The sequence below is a fragment of the Macaca thibetana genome, chromosome 16 (assembly GCF_024542745.1).
Source record: "Macaca thibetana thibetana isolate TM-01 chromosome 16, ASM2454274v1, whole genome shotgun sequence".
Lineage (NCBI taxonomy): Eukaryota > Metazoa > Chordata > Mammalia > Primates > Cercopithecidae > Macaca > Macaca thibetana.
In genome coordinates, this window is record NC_065593.1 from 54,467,559 (window position 1) to 54,491,524 (window position 23,966).

The following is a 23,966-nucleotide window of genomic DNA, read 5'->3' on the forward strand; positions in this document are numbered from 1 at the left end:
AAGATGAGGGGAAATCAAATCAAATGGTACGTAGACTTCCCTGCAAGTTTAAATGAGGATTTTAACAGCTTTATTTTAAAATATCAACATTCACAATTAACCAGAAATTTTATCCTCTGTAACCTTCAAAATAAAAATTTGAAAGTTTCAATCTAAAGCTGTCAATTTAAAACTGTGCCAGCAGGTAATTTTCTTTCTATTTTCCGTTTTTTGTTTGTTTTTGAAACAGAGTCTTGTTCTTGTCACCCAGGCTGGAGTGCAGTGGCATGATCTTGGCTCACTGCGACCTCTGCTTCCCGAGTTCAAGTAATTCTCCTGCCTTGACCTCCTGAGTAGCTGGGATTGCAGGCACTTGCCAACACGCCCAGCTAATTTTTTTGTATTTTTAGTCGAGACGGAGTTTCACCATGTTGGCCAGGCTGGTCTCAAACTCCTGACCTCAGGTGATCTGCCTGCCTTGGCCTCCCAAAGTACTGGGATTACCAGGCATGAGCCACTGCGCTCGGCCTCCCAGCAGGTGATTTTCTTTTCTTTCTTTTTTTTTTTTTTTTGAGACGGAGTCTCGCTCTGTTGCCCAGGTTGGAGTGCAGTGGCACGACCTCAGCTCACTACAACCTCCGCCTCCCGGGTTCAAGTGATTCTTCTGCCTCAGCCTCCCGAGTAGCTGGGACTACAGGCATGCACCATCACGTCCGGCTAATTTTTTTGTATTTTTAGTTAGATGGAGTTTTAGTTAGAACTCCTAACCTCAGGTGATCCACCCTCCTCTGTCTCCCAAAGCGCTGGGATTGCAGGCGTGAGCCACCATGCCCGGCCCATCGGGTAATTTTCAAAACAAAGCTAAGCTCGTGGCTTGCCTGCCTTCAGCTATGAGCCCTCTTCTTTTCTCCTTAAGGTACAGGCACCAAGAGAGGCTCGGAGACCCTGTAAAGGTTATTTACCAGCGGGACAGATTCAGACCTTGGTGAAGACAGACAGAAGAGGATTTGGTGGGAATTTAGGCCCCTGTTGAGACAAAAACCACCCGAAACCGCCTGTCCACTTTCTATCCATCCACCAGATCTCTAGCATTTCACCCCTTTCCACAGGCTTATGCCAGCACTGCGCCACACCAACTCAATCTTGATTTATTTAGGTAAAATGAGTACTCTCCCTCCCGCAAAAACAAACACATTTTAGACATAAAACATATTCAAAGGCTTCCATTTCTTCACTTTTAGAATTGAGACTTAATGTCAAAGTTCACTCGGGTAGTTTGAATCATTTTCCCGTAACTCAGGGACAGAGTGAAAAATCTTTGAAAACTCTGTAAGCAAACACCTGAGATGCCAACACCTCCTTTGCGGAGCTGGGGAAGGAAGAGACGGGTGGCCCGACGGCCTCCCTTACTAGTGGGTGGGCGGGAGATCCACGCCGCCCCAGTCCCTGGGGTCTTCACTAAAACCTTAACTGTCCGGCCTCCCGGGGGAGAGGGAAGCGGAGGAGAGAGGTCTGAAAATTGGGGATGATCACTCAGCTCAACAGCAAAGCACTTTACACCCACCCTCTGAGACAGATACCGTAGCTTTATTCCCATTTTTCAGATGAGCAAACTTGGGGTCGGAAAGATACCCCAAAGTTACACAACTGAAGTGGCAGAAGCTAGATTCAAGAATTAATCGGCCCGCAAAGCTCTAAAGGGCAGTGTCTTTGGTCTGATCCTGAGTTTGAATCCACAATCTCCAGCCCTTTCTAGCTGTAAACCTTCCTGAGCGTCCTCAGCCCTAAAACAGAAAATAACACCTTGCTTGGCAGGGTTGCTGTCAAGACAATGGGCCATGGATATAAAAGCGCTTGCTTGCCTTAGTGCTGGCCGCACACGATGCGCTCAATACATCGTAACTCAGGCTTTCCAAAGAGGCGCCTACGCCCCACTAGGCAGAGAAACTGGGGCGCCCGGGGCTATGGCAGCCCCGCGTAGAAGCCTCGGCCAGGGCCCGCCCCCTCCCCGGGGCCCGGCTGGCTCCCACCGGCCCGCGCGGCGCGCTACGTACCCAGCGCCTCTGACCCGGCCCAGGCCTCCGCCTCTAGCCCAATTTCCGCGGCGCTTACAGGCCAGCTCAGCGGGCGAGGCGGGACCTCGGGGGCGCGGACCGGACGTCCGCCCAGCAGGCGCGGCAGGGAGAGGTTGGGCGCGCAGGCGGGCGGGGCCGGGCGAGGGAGGGAGGGAGGGAGGGAGGTTGGGAGGGAGGGAGGTTGGGAGGGAGGGAGGTTGGGAGGGAGGGAGGTTGGGAGGGAGGGAGGCGGGGCGGGAGGGAGGCGGGAGGGAGGCGGGGGGCGGGCGGACGCGGGAGAGGCGGGGCGGGCGGACGCGGGAGAGGCGGGGCGGGCGGACGCGGGAGAGGACCCCGGAACGCGGTACAGAGGTCCCCCAACCCCCGACCTGGAGCCGTAACTTTTCCTTTCCCCGGAGCGGGGAAGGAGAGAGAGGAGAGGGGCAAAACTGCAGGGTCCTAACTTCAGATATAAAGCTCGGCCACCCAGTACTTATGCAGCCTTGGCAGTGGTGATCATGAGCACTTTGTGGGATTATCTCAGGCCGCACAGCCTGGACAACATGGCCAAATCCCGTCTCTACTATAAATACAAAAATTAGCTGGCCATGGTGGCGGGCACCTGTAATCCCCAGCTACACGGGAGGCTGAGGCAGGAGAATTGCTTGAACCCGGGAGGTGCAGGTTGCAGTGAGCCAAAGAAACAAAAAATTATAGTTACCTAGTTATGCCTCACATAGAGCAGGAAGTTGGGGGGTTTTTTTGTTTGTTTTTTGAGACAAAGTTTCGCTCTATCGCCCAGGCTGGGTGCAGTGGCGGGATCTTGGCTCACTGCAGCCTCTGCCTCCCAGGTTCAAGTGATTCTCCTGCCACAGCTTCCCGAGTAGCTGGGACTACAGGAGTGTGCCACCACACCCGGCTTTTTTTTTCTTTTTTCTTTTGCTTTTGAGATGGAGTTTTGCTCTTGTTGCCCAGGCTGGAGTGCAATGGCACGATCTTGGCCCACCGCAACCTCTACCTCCCGGGTTCAAGTGATTCTCCCGCCTCAGCCTCCCAAGTAGCTGGAATTACAGGCATGCACCACCATGCCTGGCTAATTTTTGTATTTTTAGTAGAGACGGGGTTTCTCCTTGTTGGTCAGGCTGGTCTCGAACTCCCGACCTCAAGTGATCCGCCCACCTCGGCCTACCAAAGTGCTGGGATTACAGGTGAGCCACCACGCCTGGCCCAATTTTGTATTTTTAGTAGAGATAGGGTTTCACCATGTTGGCCAGGCTGGTCTGGAACTCCTGACCTAGGTGATCCACCCACCTCAGCCTCCCAAAGTGCTAGGATTACAGGCGTCAGCCACCATGCCCAGCACATCAGGCTAATTTTTGTATTTTTAGTAGAGATGGGGTTTCACCATGTTAGCCAGGCTGGTCTCGAACTCCTGACCTCAGGTGATCCACCCCGGCCTCCCAAAGTGCTGGGATTACTGGCATGAGCCCCCGCACCTGGCCTGGCTTTATTATTATTATTCTTATCTCTGACCCCCTCTTCACTGCAGCTGCAAATAGGACAATCACATTGAACAGCAGTCTTGGACCCCAGAGAGTTGAGTGTGATGACCGTTCTCAGACTGAGTGGGCATCTTTGACTGCCTTCCAAAGTCAAATATAGATGACAGGATTATCTGCCGCTTTGGATCATAATTACTTACGTTTATGCCACTGATATATAAACAGAGTTGACTATATTTAGTTCTGTGTTTTATTTGTGTTTTCTTTTTTTTTTTTTTTTTTTTTTTTTGAGAGGGAGTCTCTCTCTGTCGCCCGGGCTGGAGTGCAGTGGCCGGATCTCAGCTCATTGCAAGCTCCGCCTCCCGGGTTTACACCATTCTCCTGCCTCAGCGTCCCGAGTAGCTGGGACTACAGGCGCCCGCCACCTCCCCCGGCTAGTTTTTTGTATTTTTTAGTAGAGACGGGGTTTCACCGTGTTAGCCAGGATGGTCTCGATCTCCTGACCTCGTGATCCGCCCGTCTCGGCCTCCCAAAGTGCTGGGATTACAGGCTTGAGCCACCGCGCCCGGCCTTATTTGTGTTTTCTTTCCCTGAGTCAGATGGGAACTGTTTCTTACCGCCCTGCCATTCTTCCCATGTTGAGATCTTTCCCAAAGGCAAAGATCATTTCCCTTTTTGGCCATGGAGCGCTCTGATGGTAAGAATTAGTCCTCTCATCACCCACCACACTCAACCCAAATAGGAAATTTCAACTAATGGGAACCATGTCTTTGGGTGCTCTTCTCGGGATTCAGGTGAGATTACTCAATCACAAGAGTGAGACTCAGGGACTGAAACATTCAATCAAGGGTAAAAACAGATTAAAATATTGCAGTTACCTTTTTTCCCCTGACATAGAATACACACTGGAGTCACAGTTACCTTTTAGTAACCGATTTCCTTGAGTGAATAGTGTATCAGAAAATGGGACTTTTATGGTGGCAAAGAATTCAGAGGGTCTAGGGGCACACAGATCCGGATTTGTATACCAATCTGCCACTTAACCAGCTATGTGATTGTGCAATTTACGAACCTCTCAGGGCCACATTTTTTCATCGTCAAAAAGGTGAATATGGCCAGGCACGGTGGCTCACTCCTCTAATCCCAGCACTTTGGGAGGCCGAAGTGGGCAGATCACGAGGTCAGGAGTTCAAGACCAGCCTAACTAACATGGTGAAACCCTGTCTCTACTAAAATTACAAAAATTAGTCAGGTGTGGTGGCGTGCACCTTTAATCCCAGCTACTCAGGAGGCAGAGGCAAGAGAATTGCTTGAACCCGGGGGTTGCAGTGAGCCGAGATTGCACCACTGCACTCCAGCCTGGGCGTCAGAGCGAGACTCTGTCTCAAAATAAAACAAAACAAAAAAGGTGAATAATAATAATAGGACCTATATTGTAGACTTGTTGAGAGGATTAAATGAGATAAGGTATGAAAGGCCTTACTACAGAATCTGGCATATCAGTACTTATTAAAGAAAGAGTCGATGTGGGCTGGGTGCCCCGGCTCACGTCTGTAATCCCAGCACTTTGAGGGGTTGGGGTAGGAAGATACCCCAGGAGTACCCCAGGAGTTCGAGTCCAGCCTGGGCAACAAGGCGAGACCCTCGTCTCTACAAAAAATACAAAAATTAGCCTGAGGTGGGAGGATAGCTTGATTGCAGTGAAGCGTGATCTTGAGCCACTGCACTCCAGGCTGGGCGACAGAGGGCAACCCTATTTAAATTAAAAAAAAAAAAAAAAAAAAAAAAGTCGTTGTGGAAGATTCTTGTGGGGAATTAAAGGGCCCATGTGTGCGCGAAAGAGCTTGGCGAAGATCAGTACCTGGAGGCCAAGATGCGGCGAGCCCTGCCTCCCTAGCAGTGGGGTCTCCTGGCTTAGGGTCAGTGCATCGCACACAAAAATCCACTGCCTCTCATAAGACCTTGAACTGCCAATGACCGGGGGTTGCCCAGACTCCCGAGTGAGGAAGGCGGCCAGGAGTCAACTCGGCTTCTTGCAGAAAAGCCCACTCCAAGAAGGCCTGGGGCATTCTGGCTCCAGGCGGGTCACACCCGCTGGCCTCAGGCCCTTTCACTTACCCGGGAAAGGTAACGGTCCTTAACGGCAGTCAATAACGGCTCCCAGCGGCCCAGGCACTGGCCAGGGCAGGCTGAAATCAAACCTTGGATTTTGGAACCTCCACGCCTGAAACCCTAAACCAGCATCGAACTACAACTCCCAGCATGCCAGGCGGCCGCCCGGTTCCGAAGGGTCGGTCCCACCAACCTTGCGCCCCTTCTTTCCTCAAAGCGTGGCCGAATGCCTAGGCTTCCGGGTATTAGTGGCCCCGCCCCTTGACCCTACCGGAGCCGTCCCTGGTGATTCCTGGGTATTGCAGTCAGTTTCCTGGGAAAGAGTCGCTCCTGGTGGCAGCTCCCCTCGCCAGAAAAACTACAAAACCCAGAATGCAGCGCAAATCCCCCTTGTCCAATAGGAACCCCCCATGTAGCGGGGCGCGGAGCCCCGCTCTCGCAACTCAAGATGGCGGACGAGAGTGAGACAGCAGTGAAGCCGCTGGCATCTCCGCTGCTGCAGATGATGGAAGGGAACGGGAACGGCCATGAGCACTGCAGCGATTGCGAGAATGAGGAGGACAACAGCTACAACCGGGGGTAACGAAATCCTCGGAGTCCAATTCCCGTCCAGCCTCCCACAACCTGGGTCTCTGGGGTGCGGGGAAGTCACCGGGAGCTTAGTCTAGCACCACCCTCATATTCTTATTGGCTAAGTCACTAGGATCCTGCCTGGCGATTGGTTACTACCTTTGTCATTTACCAAGGGTGGGTGCTCTGGATATTAGGGGCCGGAGACGTTCAGTACTTTTATTATGTAAAAGTTCTATGCAATGTTCCACTCGTGTGCTTCAGGCCAGTCCTGGGAAAAGAGCATGTTGGACGATGGTTTTCGATAGTACAACACAGGACAGTCTAGTAACAGTACAGTTCAAAGGGAACGTTACTTATAGACGTGTTGTTTGAGCAACGTGACTAGCAATAAACGAATAATAAAACATTTCGCAGCAGTTCACTCTCAGTGGGGAAATTCATCAGACTATACAAACTGCATATATAATTATATTGTAAAATATCACTACGAGAGAATCCCAAAATATAAACTCACCTTATAAACCCTATGTAATTAACGATATGATAATGCTTTGATTTACATGGTTTCCATTGCTCCAGTCATAAGTATCCTGAACAATATATTAATATAATTAGATCTTCGAACATCTTTGCCTTGTTAACTTTGCAGAGTAGCCCCAGGCTTCAAGAAATGAGCGATGTTGCTTCTTGGAGAGTATTTGGAATCCTCGGGCTCCATACTGCCTATCCTGTACTTTAGGGTCTTGCCATTAGTTACTATTTGTTCCTAGGGATGAAGAAACGTACCAGGCATTTGAATGTTGAATTCTTTTTCCAAATTAGTTTTTACTTCTGTAAGCCACAGCTTATCCATCTTTCTTCACATGGTTAGTGCCTGGCACTGGCACTCACGCTGTCTCTCCCTATCTTCCTGTCTATATTTGTAGATATATTTTTAAACTGAAAGTCGTGAGAGATTTTTGGGTGTATAACTTGCTGAGTTTGAGGTAGTCTGATTTTCGTAGCCAGCTTGTTGTTTGCAGTATTGGTGGTAGTCCAGATATAAAGGTAGAAGATTGAGGTCTTTGTAGAAACTTAAAAAAAAAGAAAAAATCTGATACCTTGTATAGAGGAGAGAACAAAGTATTACAGTCATGTGCTGCCCAAGGATTGTGTAGAAGAGATGGTCCCACAAAATTATAGTACATATATTGTATCCTTTCTATGTTTAGGTATGCTTAGATACACAAATACTTACCACTGTGTTATAGTTGCCTGCAGTACTCGGTAACATGCGGTAGCCTATTGCTCCTAGGCTACAAACCTGTATAGCGTGTTACTGTAATGTATACCGTTTAGCCTAGGCACTTAGTAGGCTATACCATCTAGGTTTGTGTAAGTACACCCTATGATGTCTGCAAGACAAAAATCACCTAACCTATGCATTTCCCAGCACATATCCCTGACGTTCAGTGAAGGATGACTGTATTTAGTGGTTTATAAACTGCTTGTGGTGAATCTTAGGTTAAAAGATCTACCTAGCTTTTATGTTCTTCAACCAGCATTAAAAATCACAGGAAGGGCTGGGCGCAGTGGCTCATGCCTGTAATCCCAGCACTTTGGGAGGCAGAGGCGGGCAGATCACGAGGTCAGGAGATCGAGACCATCCTGGCTAACACTGTGAAACCCTGTCCCTCCTAAAAATACAAAAAATTGCCGGGCGCGGTGGCTCAAGCCTGTAATCCCAGCACTTTGGGAGGCCGAGGTGGGCGGATCACGAGGTCAGGAGATCGAGACCATCCTGGCTAACACGGTGAAACCCCGTCTCTACTAAAAAAATACAAAAAAAAACTAGCCGCGCGTGGTGGTAGGTGTCTGTGGTCCCAGCTACTCAGGAGGCTGAGGCAGGAGAATGGCGTGAACCCAGGAGGCAGAGCTTGCAGTGAGCTGAGATCATGCCACTGCACTCCAGCCTGGGCTACAGAGCGAGACTCTGTCTCAAAAAAAAAAAAAAAAAAAAAAAAGTCACAGGAAGAATGTAGAGGAATAGGAAGGTTGCCAAATTTAGTTTTTATTGCTATAACTCACAACAGATCTAATGTAATAAAAGTCTTGTTTTGAAGTTTGATGTTCCTAAAAATGGAAGAGCTGAGAAAGAGGAAGTAGGAACAGGAAGAAGGGAAAGTGAAGCTCTCCTGAGTAGAGATCTGAATCACAGATGAGAGTTGGTGAATGTGAAAGTCATTCCAGAAGTGAAAGTGTGGCATTTTCTTTGCTCTTTTTATAGTTGCTTTTATTTTTCTCTTCTTAACTGTTGTCCTGACCAGTGTCCTTAGGTTTGTGCCCTGTAACCTGTGAATCACTTTGCAAAACTGTGTGCCGGAAAATTATTTTATTGGCCTGGTATGGTAGCTCACATCTGTAATCCCAGCACTTTGGGAGGCTGAGGCAGGCGGATCACTTGAGGTCAGGAGTTCGAGACCAGCCTGACCAACATGGTGAAACCCCGTCTCCACTAAAAATACAAAGTTTAGCTGGACGTGGTGGTGCACGCCTGTAGTCTCAGCTACTCGGGAGGCTGAAGCAGGAGAATCCCTTGAACCTGGGAGGTGGAGGCTGCAGTGAACTGAGATTGCGCCACTGCACTCCAGCCTGGGCAACAGAGCAAGAACCTGTCTCAAAAAAAAGGGTGGTGTGCAGTGGCTCATGCCTGTAATCCCATCACTTTGGGAGGCTGAGACGGGTGGATCATGAGGTCAAGAGATTGAGACCATCCTGGCCACCATGGTGAAATCCAGTCTCTATTAATAATAGAAAAATTAGCTGGGCATGGTGGTGCATACCTGTAGCCCCAGCTACTCTGGAGGCTGAAGCAGGAGAATCGCCTGAATCTGGGAGGCGGAGGTTGAAGTGAGCTGAGATCGCGCCACTGCACACCAGCTTGGCAACAGAGCAAGACTCCATCTCCAAAAAAAAAAAAAAAAAACCAAATAAAATTATTTTATTTGTAGCAGAAATAAGTAATAACCTTAAAAAAACGTTGACAGTTTGCAGTGGTGTTTCTGTGCATGGTTATGGTCTGGGTGAAAAAATTATGTTTATTAGCATCCCAAATCTAAAGGTCTGTGAAAATGAGTTTGGAGGTAGCCGGTGAAAAACCAAGGGCCTAGTCTGGAGGAGAGAGTCTAATTCTGGCACTAAGAATCTGGGGGAGAGTCAACATTTTTACATGAACTTTAAGAGGAAATGGTTTTGGGGAGAAGCAGCAATTTGGGAAAATGTAGCACGGCACAATGGAAAAGCATGGACTTTGGAATCATTTAAATCTGGTCTCAGGCCAGGCGCGGTGGCTCACACCTGTAATCCAAGCACTTTGGGAGGCTGAGGTGGGCAGATCACTTGTGGTCAGGAGTTTGAGACCAGCCTGGTCAGCATAGTGAAACCTCATCTGTACTAAAAATACAAAAATTAGCTGGGCGTAGTGGCAGGCACCTGTAATCCCAGCTACTCGGGAGGCTGAGGCAGGAGAATCGCTTGAAACCAGGGAGCAGAGGTTGCAGTGAGCTGAGAGCTCTCCACTGCACTCCAGCCTGGGCAACAGAGCAAGCCTCTGATCTGAAAATCTCATCTCAAAGCTTGGCTCTGACGCTTAATAGTCCTGTGACCTTGGGAAAGGTACTTAACTCAGAGTTATAGGGATTAAATGAGATAACATCTGGAATGCACTCCTCTTCCTCCCTCCTCTCTTTCTTCACATCTTCCCTAACCTCCCAGCTTGTCCCTCTGCTCTTATTACGTGCTGTATTGTAGCTTTTATCATAACAATAAATGTAACTACATATTTGGTAATGTTTCTTAATGTGTCTGGTACCTGTCTCATCTGACAGTAAGGTGCATGTAAACAGGATTGTGTCTTCAAAATGCCTAGCACTTAGTGGGCATTAGTGAATATTTGCTGTATGAATGAATGGCAGATATTAAAGTACCTAGCTTAATATTAGTGGAGTTTTATCTCCCCTCACCAAGTGAGAGGATGTCAGATTTTTCTTACATACACGTTTTCTCTCCCCAAATAATTCTCATTGTAAGCCTTACTACAATTTTTATGAAATACCTACAGAGGCTGGGCGCGGTGGCTCACACCTGTAATCCCAGAACTTTGGGAGGCCAAGGCGGGTGGATCACGAGGTCAGGAGATCAAGACCATCCTGGCTAACACAGTGAAACCCCATCTCTACTAAAAATACAAAAAATTAGCTAGGCATGATGGCGGGTGCCTGTAGTCCCAGCTATTCGGGAGGCTGAGGCAGGAGAGTGGCGTGAACCTGGGAGGCAGAGCTTACAGTGAGCCGAGATTGCGCCACTGTACTCCAGCCTGGGTGACAGAGTGAGACTCCATCTCAAAAAAAAAAAAAAAAAAAAAAAAAAAAAAAAAAAAAAAAAGAAATACCTCAGAAATCAAGAAGCTCCAATTTGTTGTGGAAGCTTTCCACTGTGTTTTGCTTCTTGAAATGTTTTTTGTCTTTACTTAATATTATTTAAAATCTTCTCAAAAATCATGTAAAAGTTGACAGAGAAGTTTTCCTTTCAATGCTAGAGAGTCTAAAATGTGTAATATACAATAAAGGTTAATCATAGTTCAAGCTAACCTTTATTCTCTTAGGCCCTTTTTTTTTTTTATTTTTTTGAGACGGAGTCTCGCTCTGTTGCCCAGGCTGGAGTGCAGTGGCATGATCTCTGCTCACTGCAAACTCTGCCTGCCGGGTACACACCATTCTCCTGCCTCAGCCTCCCAAGTAGCTGGGACTACAGGTGCCTGCCACCACGCCCGGCTAATTTTTTTGTACTTTTAGTAGAGACGGCGTTTCATCGAGTTAGTCAGGATGGTCTCGATCTTCTGACCTTGTGATCTGCCCACCTCGGCCTCCCAAAGTGCTGGTATTACAGACATGGGCCACCATGCCCGGCCATTTAAAAAAATTTTTTTTTAAAGAGACTGTGTCTCACTATGTTGCCCAGGCTAGTCTCAAACTCCTGGGTTCAAGTGATCCTCCTGCTTTAGCCTCCCAAAGTGCTGAGATTGTAAGCATGAGCCACCACACCCAGCTTCCTGGGCTCTTTTTCAGGAACTAAAGTCACAGTGCTCTATGCTAATAAAATGAGCTAAATTCATGTACTGGATTCATGGGAAATGCGGTTGTATTATTTCCTTTTTTTTTTTTTTTGGAGACAGAGTCTCACTCTGTTGCCCAGGCTGGAGTGCCGTGGCATGATCTCGGCTCACTGCAACCTCTGCCTCCCAGGTTCAAGAAATTCTCCTGCCTCAGCCTCCTGAGTAGCTGGGACTACAGGAGCACACTGCCACGCCCAGCTAATTATTCATATTTTAGTAGAGACGAGGTTTCACCATGTTGCCCAGGCTGGTCTCGAACTCCTGAGCTCAGGCAGTCTGCCTGCCTTAGCCTCCCAAAGTGCTAGGATTACAGGTGTGAGCCACCACGCCCAGCCAGTTGTATTAGTTTCTTATGTCTCTTTGTATATGAGTTTAGTTCTTGATTTTTCTAGTCTTGTGTTTCCTCCATAATTAAATCAGCATAAACATTTGATGAATATAAAACTTCATGTAGTTGTGTGTAGTGGCTCACGCCTGTAACCTCAGCACATTGGGAGGCTGAGGCGGAAAAATCACTTGAGCCCAGGAGTTCGAGACAAGCCTGGGCAACACGGTGAGACCCCATCTCTATAAATAAAAACAAAAAACCCCAAACCCTTCATGTATACATATATATGTATATATGTATACATGCATACATATGTAATGTGTATGGATGCATCTCTTCAGTTTTTCTATTTAAAAAATTTTTAATTTAATTTTTTTTTTTTTTTTTTTGAGATGGAGTCTCACTCTGTTGCCCAGGCTGGAGTGCAGTGGCGCGATCTCGGTTCACTGCAGGCTCTGCCTCCCGGGTTCATGCCATTCTCCTGCCTCAGCCTCCTGAGTAGCTGGAACTACAGGTGCCCGCCACCACGCCCAACTAATTTTTTGTATTTTTAATAGAGACAGAGTTTCACCATGTTAACCAGGATGGTCTTGATCTCCTGACCTCATGATCTGCCCGCCTCGGCCTCTCAAAGTTCTGGGATTACAGGCGTGAGCCACTGCGCCTGGCCTAATTTTTAAGTTATTGTTATTACTTCGGAAGCAGGGCCTCGCTCTGTTGCCCAGTACAGTGGTGTGATCATGGCTTACTGCGGCCTTTGACCTGGACTCTAGCAATCCTCCCACCTCAGCCTCCCAAGTAGCTAGGACTGTAGACATGCACCATCGTTCCTGGCTAATTTTCTTTTTAAAAATTTTCTGTAGAGATGGGGTTGCACTATTTAGCCCAGGCTGGTCTCAAACTACTGGCCTCAAGTGATGCTCCCACCTTGGCTTCCCAAACGGCTGGGATCGTGGGCATAAGCTCCTGCGCCCAGCCAGTTTTGTTTGTTTTTTACTGCACTCAATTTCCCCCAGTTACGTGCCTAGCATAATTATCCTGAACAATTTAGAGGACAGTCAGACTAAGATAATCTTTCTGCGGCATCCCCCTGTAGTTCGTGATTCATCTATATGGTTTAATTTGATTTTTTTTTTTTAATGAGAGTCTTTCCAAGAAGTATTGCCAAAGAATAAATCTCATCAGTTGGCAGATTTTAATTTGGGGATAATAAGTGAAGTTTGTCTGAGTGTTTTGGAACAAAAAAGAACTTTTAGACTATTATGTTCCAGGAGTCTTTCAGAATTTATTTTGCAGTGTCTTCAGTATCATTGAGATCCTAGTAAGCATGGGTCAAGAGCCCTCCGACAAGAGGTGTCTCATCTCCATCCGGCTCTCTTACTCCTTGGGACAGGTTAACATGGATTCTTTATAAGTTCTCTTCACTTCCTGGTTACAAGATATTATCCCTTATGAAAACTTAGGAGGAAAGAAAAGTCTTTCTGAAAATACATTCCTTAAAGCTAGCCTTACTTGCTTTTGTTTTTTTCTTCAGCTTCTCCAAGAGTCATTCTTTCCATATTTATTTGATGGTTTATAGCTGCAGCTAGCTCTTGGAAAGAAGAAATCTTTTTAGTTCCTTTTTAATTTCCCCCTTCAACTTTTGGTTTTTCAAAACTAGATCAAAGCAGAATGGAAAGAGAAACCTCATCACTGATATCAAATAAGTGTTCTAATTTTGTTTCCCAATTAAGTGGCAATTAAAAAGAAACTAATCAAGAGCTGCTTCAAAGAGAAGAGACTGGAAAGCAGAAGAAATGGAAAGTAAATGAGAGCCTATTTCAGGGACTCGCTGCTCATGGCAGAGCAGTTTTGCTGATTTTTCACATTGTTCAACTAATATGCTCACGCTAAAATTCCCCAGCTTTACTAAGTTGGCAGTTAACCCTTTCCCTATAGAGCCCATAGATTCATGAGCCATACATTTAGTAACTTCAGGAGGATGCTACTTTAACTCTTTCTCTTTAGCTTTTTATCTGAAATCTACCCTTCAAGCCTCTCTTCTAATTCCTCGAAGATGTCGTCCTTGTGATTGTTACATTTAAGGGACACAAAATATGGTGTTCTCTATTGAGAGCGCCAAAAATACTAAACCGGAATTCCTCCACAGGCTCAGTATTAGCCTCAAAAATGTCCCAGCACTTTGAGAGGCTGAGATGGGCAGATCACTTGAGGTCAGGAGTTCGAGGCCAGCTGGGCCAACATGGCAAAACCCCATCTGTACTAAAAATACAAAAATTAGCTGGGCGTGGTGGTGTGGCCCTGTAGTGCCAGCTATATGGGAGGCTGAGACAGGAGAATCACTTGAACCTGGGAGGCAGAGGTAGCAGTGAGCCTATATGGCGCCACTGCACTTCATCTGGGCGAGAGAGAGAGACTCCATCTCAAAAAAATAGACCAAAAAAAAAAAAAGAACAACTTTCTAGAGCTGCTCTGAGAGGCAACTGAGGAGTCACTATGGTTAAGTGTTTAGTAAAAGTTACTATTATCACTATGTAGTGGGCATTGTGCTAAGCCCTTTACGTGGATTATATCCTCCATGATTTCACTTATGAAGACTTTAGGGTTTTTGTTTGTTTGTTTGTTTCTTTTTTTGAGACAGAGTCTCAAAAAATGGTCTCTGAACAGCATTTGATTTTACCTTGGAGTTGCAAAGTCAAAGTCTTAACTTGCCAAACAAACTCAATGTGGAATTTACACATTTGTCTCATTCCAGTTTTAAGCAGTTTAGTATAGCAGAGCTTTTGTGACCTCTGAAAAACAGTTATCGTCCATGACAAGAATTGGCTTGTTCACCCTCAGTACTCTCAAAAAAAGACTGTCGCCCAAGCTGGAGTGCAGTGGCATGATCTTAACTCACTGCAACCTCCACCTTCCAAGTTGAAGCAATTCTTGTGTCTTAATCTCCCAAGTAGCTGGGATCACAGACATGCACCACCATACCCGGCTAACTTTTGTAGTTTTAGTAGAAACGGAGTTTCACCATCTTGGCCAGGCTGGTCTTGAACTCCTGACCTTGTGATCCATCTGCCTTTACCTCCCAAAGTGCTGACATTAGAGGCGTGAGCCATCGTGCCTGGCCAGACTTTTTTTTTTATTTATTTATTTATTTATTTATTTCAGACAGAGTCTTGCTCTGTTGCCCAGGCTGGAGTGCAGTGGTGTGATCTCAGCTCACCACAACCTCCCCCTTCCAGGTTCTAGCGATTCTCCTGCCTCAGCCTCCTGGGTAGCTGGGACTACAGGCGTGCGCCACCCTGCCCAGCTAATTTTTGTATTTTTAGTAGAGACGGAGTTTCACTATGTTGGCCAGGCTGGTCTTGGAACTCCTAACCTCGTGATCTGCCCGCCTCAGCCTCTCAAAGTGCTGGCATTACAGGCATGAGCCACCACCGTGCCCAGCCAGACTTCAGTTTTTATAGTGAGGCTTGAGATTTGCATCTCCGCTGGTCTCTTTGACACCTCAGAGGATCCATTCTGAACTTGCTAGATTTCTTTCCCCTGCTGAATTGACTTCTGCATCTTGAATCTGCAGCAGTGTGAATCCTATCTTTGGATCCATTTAACAGCCTATGGATGTTCCCAAACTTGGGAACCAGTTTGTCTCTCCATGATAGACAAATATTTTTTTCAGAAGTCATTCTAATCACGCCACTGCACTCCAGCCTGGGCAACAAAGTGAGACGCCGTCTCAAAAAAAAAAGAAGAAGTCATTCTAGTGGGTGAGATTTCTGCCAGCATTGAGCCACTGCTCAAAACATTCTTGATAATGGTCTCTGAACAGCATTTGATTTTACCTTGGAGTTGCAAAGTCAAAGTCTTAACTTGCCAAACAGACTCAATGTGGAATTTACACATTTGTCTCATTCCAGTTTTAAGCAGTTTACTATAGCAGAGTTTTTGTGACCTCTGAAAAGCAGTTATCGTCCATGACAAGAATTGGCTCGTTCACCCTCAGTACTCTGGCTTACTATCCCAGGGAGGGCCGAGGGTGGCAGCGAAAGTGGTCTTTTGTAATCCCTTCTTACAACTTGCTGTTCTTTTCACAGACCTCCCAGGGTACCTTTTTTTGTGTGTGTGTGAGATGGAGTCTCACTCTGTCACTCAGGCTGGAGTGTGGTGGTGTGATCTCGGCTCACTGCAACCTCTGCCTCCTGGGTTCAAACGATTCTCCCGCCTCAGCCTCCCAAGTAGCTGGGATTACAGGCACCTGCCACCATGCACAGCTAATTTTTGTATTTTTTAGTAGAGACGGGGTTTCGCTATGTTGGCCAGGCTTGTCTTGAGCTCCAGACCTTAGGTGATCTACCCGCCTTGGCCTCCCAAAGTGCTGGGATTACAGGCATGAGCCACTGTGCCCAGCCCCAGGGTACCTTGATGGCAGTACTAAAGTGTTTTTATTTTTCCCATCATTTGGGATTCACAAGCAGTTTTTGATATGACTAATTGGTGGGAATGTGCAGAGTCGGGGGCAGAAGTACAGGGACTAGACAGCTGATACTGATTCATGCCATGTCGTTTCCTTCTGGGCATCTTTGCCATTTCTTTCACCTCTCTTTGGGCTTTCTGAGTACTAATAGGATTACTAGTGAACTTACCATACTTCAAGAGTTAATTGATTTGCAAAAGGATTTCCTGATGTCTAAAAGTAGAATCAAAAGGATATTAGAGGTTAGGGTTTATTTTAACAAATTTCTCTGGAAAATTTGTATTTCAGCCCAAAAAATTCACTTTTTTTTTTTTTTTTTTTTTTGAGACAAGGTTTCACTCTGTCACCCCGGTCGTAGTGCCGTGGTGCAGTCCTCCTACGTCAACCTCCCAGGTGACCGGGACTACAGGCTAATTTTTTGGTCTCTGTATATAGAGACAAGGTCTCACTATATTGCACAGGCTGGTCTCCAACTCCTGTCTTTTTTTTTCAGAGGTAGAAAACACGTGGCGATTGGTCCAAGTGCAGTGGTGTCTACAACTAATTTGTCATAACCAGTTATAGATTTCTTTGTTTCTTTTCCACTCCCCCTGCTTCACTTGACTAGCATTTAAAAAATACAAGTAAAAAACAAGTGGCCATGAGATCTGAGAGGTACAGTGAAAAAAAAAAAAAGTGGCCAAATTTTGTGAATTTTATTTCCCAAACTTTTTTTTTCTTATGTTGTAAACCTGTGGTCTGTGTTTAAGACATTGAAACCATTAGAAATAGTTAGAGTGGAGCTTTTTTGTTTGTGTTTTATTTACTTATTAGAGATGGGGTCTCACTTTGTCACCCAGGGTGGAGTACAGTGGCTGTTCACAAGCGTGGTCGTGGTGCACTGCTACGTCATCAGACTCCTGGGCTCAAGAGATCCTCCCGCCTCAGCTTCCTGAGTAGCTGGGACTACAAATTCACGCCACCACACCTGGCTGGACCTGTTTTAACTTTTCAAGGAGTAGGACAGAGCCTAAGAAGAGAGAAGACAATGAATAAGAAAATTAGGGCTGGACATGGTAGCTCACATCTGTAATCCCAGCATTTTGGGAAGCTGAGGCAGGTGGATAGCTTGAGCCCAGGAATTCAAGACCAGCCTGGGCAACATAGTGAAACCCTGTCTCTACAAAACGTATAAAAATTAGCCAAGTATGGTGGCGTACGCCCGTAGTCCCAGCTACTCAGGAGGCTGAGGTGAGACGATTGCTTGAACCTGGGAGGTTGAGGCTGCAGTGAGCCACGATTGTGCCACTGCACTCCAGCTTGGGTGACAGAGCAAGAACCTGTCAAAAAAAAAAAATTCATTATATTTTTATTTGAGATGGAGTCTCACTCAGGCTGAGTGCAGTGGTGTGATCTTAGCTCACTGCAACCTCCCCCTCCCAGGTTCAAGCGATTCTCCTGCCTCAGCCTCCCAAGTAGCTGGGATTACAGGTGTGCACCACCACACCTGGCTAATGTTTCTATTTTTTTTTTGGTAGAGATGGGGTTTCACCATGTTGGCCAGACTGGTCCCAAACTCCTGACCTCAGGTGATCCACCCACTTTGGCCTCGCAAAGTGCGGGGATTACAGGTGTGAGCCACTGCGCCTGGCCTATTTTTTTTAAATTAAAAAACAAAGTTGAGAATTTAAAATCTCAATCAGTAGCTCAAGAGCACAGCATTTCCATTGCTCTCATGGAATATTAACACAGCTGTCCTGTGCAAACAGTACTAAAGATGTTTTGCTGACCCTCTTTTGGGCTCTAGCTTTTCAAGGTCTTATTTTAGTCTATTATGCCTGTAAAGCATCAGTCAGGCATATAACTGTTGAACTGTTAACTGTGTGCTCAGCACAACTAGAGGTGCTGTTGGAAACAGCTGTATAAAATGTAGTCTGGCCGGGTGCAGTGACTCACGCCTGTAATCCCAGCGCTGTAGGAGGCTGAGGCAGATCACTTGAGGCCAGGAGTTTGAGACCAGCCTGGCCAACATGGTGAAACTCCGTCTCTGCTAAAAATACAAAAATTAGCCGGGCATGGTGGCACATGCCTGAAATCCCAGCTTCTCAGGAGGCTGAGGAAGAGAATCGCTTGAACCCAGGAGGCGGAGATTGCAGTGAGCCAAGATCACGCCACTGCACGCCAGCCTGGGCAACAGAGCAAGACTGTCTCAAAAATAAAAAAGCTGTAGTCCTTGTTCTTAGGAAATTTTTAACGTCATTGGGAAGCCAAAAAAGCAATATAGTATTACATGTAAAAGTGTTTTAGGAGATTATAGTTTTAAAACAGGCAGACATCAGAGAACTAGAGTAGTCAGAACTTTCTGGATAAAACATGGCTCACTTTCCTCATTACTTCTAATGCTTACTCCTCTCAAACACCAAAACTGTGTTCTATAGCTTAGTGTGAGGAAACAATATTCTCTTGGCTTTGGAGGATTCCCAAGTCAGTTCTTATAGGGAACGAAGCCATAGGCTTTGAGGGGAAATGGCCCCAAGTCTTTAGAGATTGATGGCTCCTCCCTAGATGCTAGTTGGTTAGTTGATAACCAATTTGCCTCACATTTCTGGGCTTTGGTTTCCTCATCTATAAACAACAAGTTAAGCCAGATGGTTCTGAGATTCCAGTGTTGGAGGCTCAGCTTCCCCTCCCCTGTGATAGAGCTTTTTCTTCCCAGGCATGCAGTTTTGAGCGGATTGCATCATCCAGTTAGACTGAGAGGAGGCCCCACATATGGACCCTCGCTGCTCGTGTTGTCTGGAAGTTCCTCTTCTCTTGCCGTTCATCTGCCAGCTTGCCCTTACCTCCCACCCGCTCACATACCCAGCACTGCGTTCTATTTCTAGAAATAAGTACTGAAGTTCGTTTTCCATCTCCTCCCCAAGGTCTGAATTTATACAAGAGAGTCCTTAGGATGTCTTACATCTTTGAACTTGGAATATTTTGGCCTTCATTAAAAGATGACATTTCTTGATTGCTTTTCTGCTCTGTTCCTGGACCTTTTATTCTAATTCACCCTGTATTTGCTGGGTTGGTCATTGATGAATTGATCAACTTTAGAATATAAGTCTCATAATTTTTCTATGAACTGCCATCTCCCTTCTTGAGGAGGGGGCGCTTCTGTCACTGCACCAAGGCAAACTTGACTTAATTCTCTACTCTGTTTTGGAACCAAGTGAAACAAGTTGGACTTTGATTTGCTATATTCTAAGATTCTGGTTCTGGCCAATCTCAGTTTGAATTAAGGTGAGTGACAGCTTAGATCTCTGAGAGATTTCTGTTTCAGTGTGCTGAATCGTAGCATGCCCTAGGATTCCCACCCAGTGGGTGTGGACTTCAAATCTCTTTAAAAAGGATGCCAGCCAGACACGGTGGCTTATGCCTGTAATCCCAGCACTTTGGGAGGCCAAGGCAGGAGGATTGCTTGAGCCCAGGAGTTTGAGCCCAGCCTAAAATTAGCCAGGCATGGTGATGCACGCCTGTAGTCGCAATTACTCAGGATGCTGAAGCAGGAGGATTGCTTGAGCCCAGGAGTTGGAGGCAGGAGTTGGAGGCTGCAGTGAGCCATGATCGTGCCACTGCACTCCAGCCTGGGTGACAAAGCAAGACCTTGTCTCAAAAATGAACAAACAGGCAGGTGTAGTGGCTCATGCCTGTAATCCCAGCATGTTGGGAGGCTGAGGTGGGTGGATCACTTGAGGTCAGGAGTCCAAGACCAGACTGGCCAACATGGTGAAACCCTGTCTCTACTAAAAATACAAAAATTAGCTGGGCCTGATGGTGGGTGCCTGTAATTGCAGCTACTAAGGAGGCCGAGGTATGAGAATTGCTTGAACCTGGGAGGTGGAGGTTGCAGTGAGCCGAGATCACACCACTGCACTACAGCCTGGGCAACAGAGCGAGACTCAGTCTTTAAAAAAAATAAAAATGGCCGGGCGTGGTGGCTCACGCCTGTAATCCCTGCACTTTGGGAGGCCAAGGCTGGCAGATCATGAGGTCAGGAGTTCGAGACCAGCCTGGCCAATATGGTGAAACTTTTGTCTCTACTAAAAGTACAAAAAATTAGCCGGGCATTGTGGTGCGTGCCTGTAGTCCCAGCTACTCGGAAGGCTGAGGCAGGAGAATCACTGAACCCAGGAGGCCGAGGTTGCAGTTAGCTGAGAACACGCCACTGCACTCCAGTCTGGCAACAGAGCAAGACTCTGTCTCCAAAAAAAAAAAAAAAAAAAAAAAAAAAAAAGCCAGGCATGGCGCTCACAGCCTGTAATCTAATCTTAGCACTTTGGGAGGCCGAGGTGGGCAGATCACCTGAGGTCAGAAGTTCAAGACCAGCCTGACCAACACGGTGAAACTCCATCTCTGCTAAAAATACAAAAATTAGCCGGGCATGGTGTTGTGTGCCTGTAATCCCAGCTACCCAGAAGGCTGAGGCAAGAAGAATCGTTGGAATCTGCGATGAGGAGGCCGCAGTGAGCCGAGATTGTGCTGTTGCACTCCAGCCTGGGTGACAAGGCGAGCCTCCATCTCAAAAACAAAAAAACATGAATCAACAAACAAACAAAAAACGATGCCAGATTCCTGGAGAAGGATTAGCCTGGCTTCTGTGGGGTCCTCTAGTTTTGTTTTCCCTTAGTCCAAATTGAGGCCATTCTTCTGTGAAATGGCATTGGCTTGCTAGGATGCTTTTTGAAGTCCTACTTTCAAGGCCTCTGAGCTTGGTTTCCTATGAATAATTAAAATTATTATAATTACCATGAAAGCTAACTGTAGCAGACTCCTTGCAAATCTGGTTTTGCTGAATTGGTTGTCCTCTGTTTGGGGGTGTTGACTGTAAGACTATGTGAACTCATAGTGTGTCCTCATGGATGGGGCTCAATACTTGGTAGCTCAGTGAAAATGACTGATTAAAGGAAAAAAAAAAATGCAGCTAGAAGCAGGGGCTCACGCCTGTAATCCCAGCACTTTGGGAGACTGAGACAGGTGAATCACCTGAGGTCAGGAGTTTGAGACCAGACTGACCAACATGGTGAAACCCCGTCTCTACTAAAAATACAAAAATTAGCTGGGCGTGGTGGCACATGCTTGTAATCCCAACTACTTGGTAGGCTGCGGCAGGAGAATCCCTTGAACCTGGGAGGCGGAAGCTGCAATGAGCTGAGATTGTGCCATTGCACTCCAGCCTGGGCAACAAGAGTGAAACTGTGTCTCAAAAAAACAACAACAACAACAACAAGACTTCCCTTGTTAGCCATGTACTTGATATACAAGTTGAAACAGGATTGTTGCTCAGTGACTGGCTGCGTGTACAAATTCAAGCCAATATAAGGACAATGAAATTTGCTCTCTGATTTTATTTTCAGTCTTGGAGATTTCTAGACATTTGTGTTGGCAATGCATAAAGCAGAACAAGAGTTCAGCCCAAGATCCGTACACAAAAAGTGGATTCATGAGGTGATAGCTACATGGAAGTATCTCCACACAATAGCAAGAACAAAGGCAGGAAGGTAGTTTTTACAGTAATTTTGCATATTTGTAAAGACTTTTAAAGTTGAAAGAAGTAATTTCTTCTATTTTCCCTGTGTGAAATTAATGTTTAGTAAGTATCCAGTTGGTTAATCTACAGCAGTTCTTCACCTTACCTTTTTGATTCTTTCTTTTGTAGAATTATAAAAAGTTACTCGTATGGTAATTCATATGCTGGGACCAGATAATTTGTTCCATAAGCTGATATGAATAAGAATTTATATTATAAATTGTATCCAACAGTGGTACACTGCTTTGTGTCCAACAGTGGTACACTGCTTTGTCTCCTAATGTCAGGCAGGGTTTTTTTGTTTGTTTGTTTGTTTGTTTTTTTGAGACGGAGTTTTGCTCTTGTTGCCCAGGCTGGAGTGCAGTGGTGCAATCTTGGCTCACCACAACCTCTACCTCCCAGGTTCAAATGATTCTCCTGCCACAGCCTCCCGAGTAGCAGGAATTACAGGCATGTGCCACCACGCCTGGCTAATTTTATATTTTTAGTAGAGATGGGATTTCTCCATGTTGGTCAGGCTGGTCTCGAACTCCTGATCTTAGGTGATCTGCCTGCCTTGGCCTCCCAAAGTGCTGGGATTACAGGCGTGAGCCACCACACCTGGCCTATGAGCAAGTTTTTAAACCTTTTTTTTTTTTTTGAGATGGAGTTTCACTCTTTTGCCCAGGCTGGAGTGCAATGGCGTGATCTCAGCTCACCGCAACCTCCGCCTCCCGGGTTCAAGCGATTCTCTTGCCTCAGCCCCTCGAGTAGCTGGGATTACAGGCATGCGCCACCATGCCTGGCTAATTTTTGTGTTTTTAGTAGAGACAGGGTTTCTCCATGTTGGTCAGGCTGGTCTTGAACTCCCGACCTTGGGTGATCCACCCACCTCAGCCTCCCAAAGTGCTGGGATTACAGGCGTGAGCCACCGTGCCAGGCCAAGTTTTTAAATCTTATAATACTGCACATAATCCTGAGACTGATGTGAAAATATCTGGAGTAGGAAAACCACAGAGTTGTCCTAGGCTGCAGATGGTCCTGTGTGCGATAACAAAATTGAGTTATTAAGAAGAAGAAGTTATCTTTAGGCCATAAATGACTCTATGGTTTCTGTTCTTTGCCATGGCCTTGGGGGTTTTGCTGAGCATCTGGTTTTAAGGAAGTTACCTTATTTCCCCTTTGAATGTTCTCAGTCTTCCTTCTATGTTAATGCCTTCTGGGTCTCATTAAATATCATACCAAGTAGGTGCACTTGTATCTAGACTTCATTACCTTATGCTTGGACCAAAGGAACCTCCAGACTTACCTGGATCTCTCCCTGTCACAGTCTTTCTGCATCAGGGACATTGAGAGGCCCGGCCAGATGGAAGCTGTGGGAGGCAAGGGTGGACAGCCTAAGTGGGAACTGAGGGTGATGGGCCTAGGGAAAAATTGGGCTTGACACCTTCCAAGTTAAGAAGCTGCCGTCACTCTAGGATTTCAAGCATGAGAGAGACACATGGAAAGCCGTTTTCACAGAGGTGAGTCCCACAGCTATATAGAGTTCAGGTGATACAGAACGATTGTGAAAGCAGAGAGATCCAGAAAAGGCTGGAGGTAACTCCAGGGGTAAGGTCATGAAGTCTGGATGTGAGCCTTTCTCCCAGGAACAGGAAGAGATAGGAGAATCTGAAGACGTTCTATGATGGGAAATGGCAGCATGTGATTTCAGATCATTGTCTCCCTGTATATATGCATATATACAGTATCTCTCTGTGAGATGAGAGTAGTATTTATAACTCCCAGGCATTTTGAGACCCTGAAGTCTTTCTGAATTATAAATGGTATTTACCATAATGTTAATGGAAAAATGTATTTTACGTTGTTTTAATTCTTGGGGTTTTGGGGTGTTTTTTTTTGTTTTGTTTTGTTTTTGTTTTTTTTGAGACAGTGTCTGGCTCTATTGCCCAGGCTGGAGCATAGTTGTGTGATTTTGGCTCACTGCAGCCTCCTTCTCCCAGGCTTCAAGCCACCCTCTCAACTTAGCCTCCCAAGTAGTTGGGACTACAGGTGTGCACCACCACACCTGGCTAATTTTTGGATTTGTGGTAGAGACAGGGTTTCACCATGTTGCCCAGGCTGGTCTCAGACTCCTGAGCTCAAGTGATCTGCCTGCCTCGGCCTCCCAAAGTTTTGGGATTGTGGGCATAACCCACCATGCCAGACCTTTCAATTCTTTGAGAATTGGTTATCTAGAATATACAGTTAAAATTATCCCTGCATTTA

The 23,966-nt window shown here is 46.3% G+C and overlaps 2 protein-coding genes across 6 annotated transcripts in view; one reads left to right on the plus strand and one right to left on the minus strand.

Moving 5' to 3' along the window:
* The window catches only part of DCAKD (dephospho-CoA kinase domain containing), a 31,813-nt gene extending 25,906 nt beyond the window's left edge, over positions 1-5,907 (minus strand). The window contains exon 1 of one of the 4 annotated variants that reach the window (XM_050763161.1): positions 5,841-5,907. The gene's annotated coding sequence lies outside the window, so the exon portion shown is untranslated. Of the gene's footprint in view, positions 1-2,033; positions 2,055-5,653 lie in introns of those variants that run through there. The other 3 variants (XM_050763163.1, XM_050763159.1, XM_050763162.1) reach the window with 3 other exon arrangements.
* Positions 5,908-6,062: 155 nt separating this feature from the next.
* Positions 6,063-23,966, plus strand: part of NMT1 (N-myristoyltransferase 1) — a 48,709-nt gene continuing 30,805 nt past the window's right edge. Inside the window, exon 1 of one of the 2 annotated variants that reach the window (XM_050763102.1) lies at positions 6,063-6,226. In XM_050763102.1, the coding sequence (XP_050619059.1) occupies positions 6,096-6,226 (131 nt within the window). In that variant the 5' untranslated portion in view covers positions 6,063-6,095. The remainder of the gene's footprint in view (positions 6,227-23,966) is intronic. The other variant, XR_007720152.1, reaches the window with a different exon arrangement.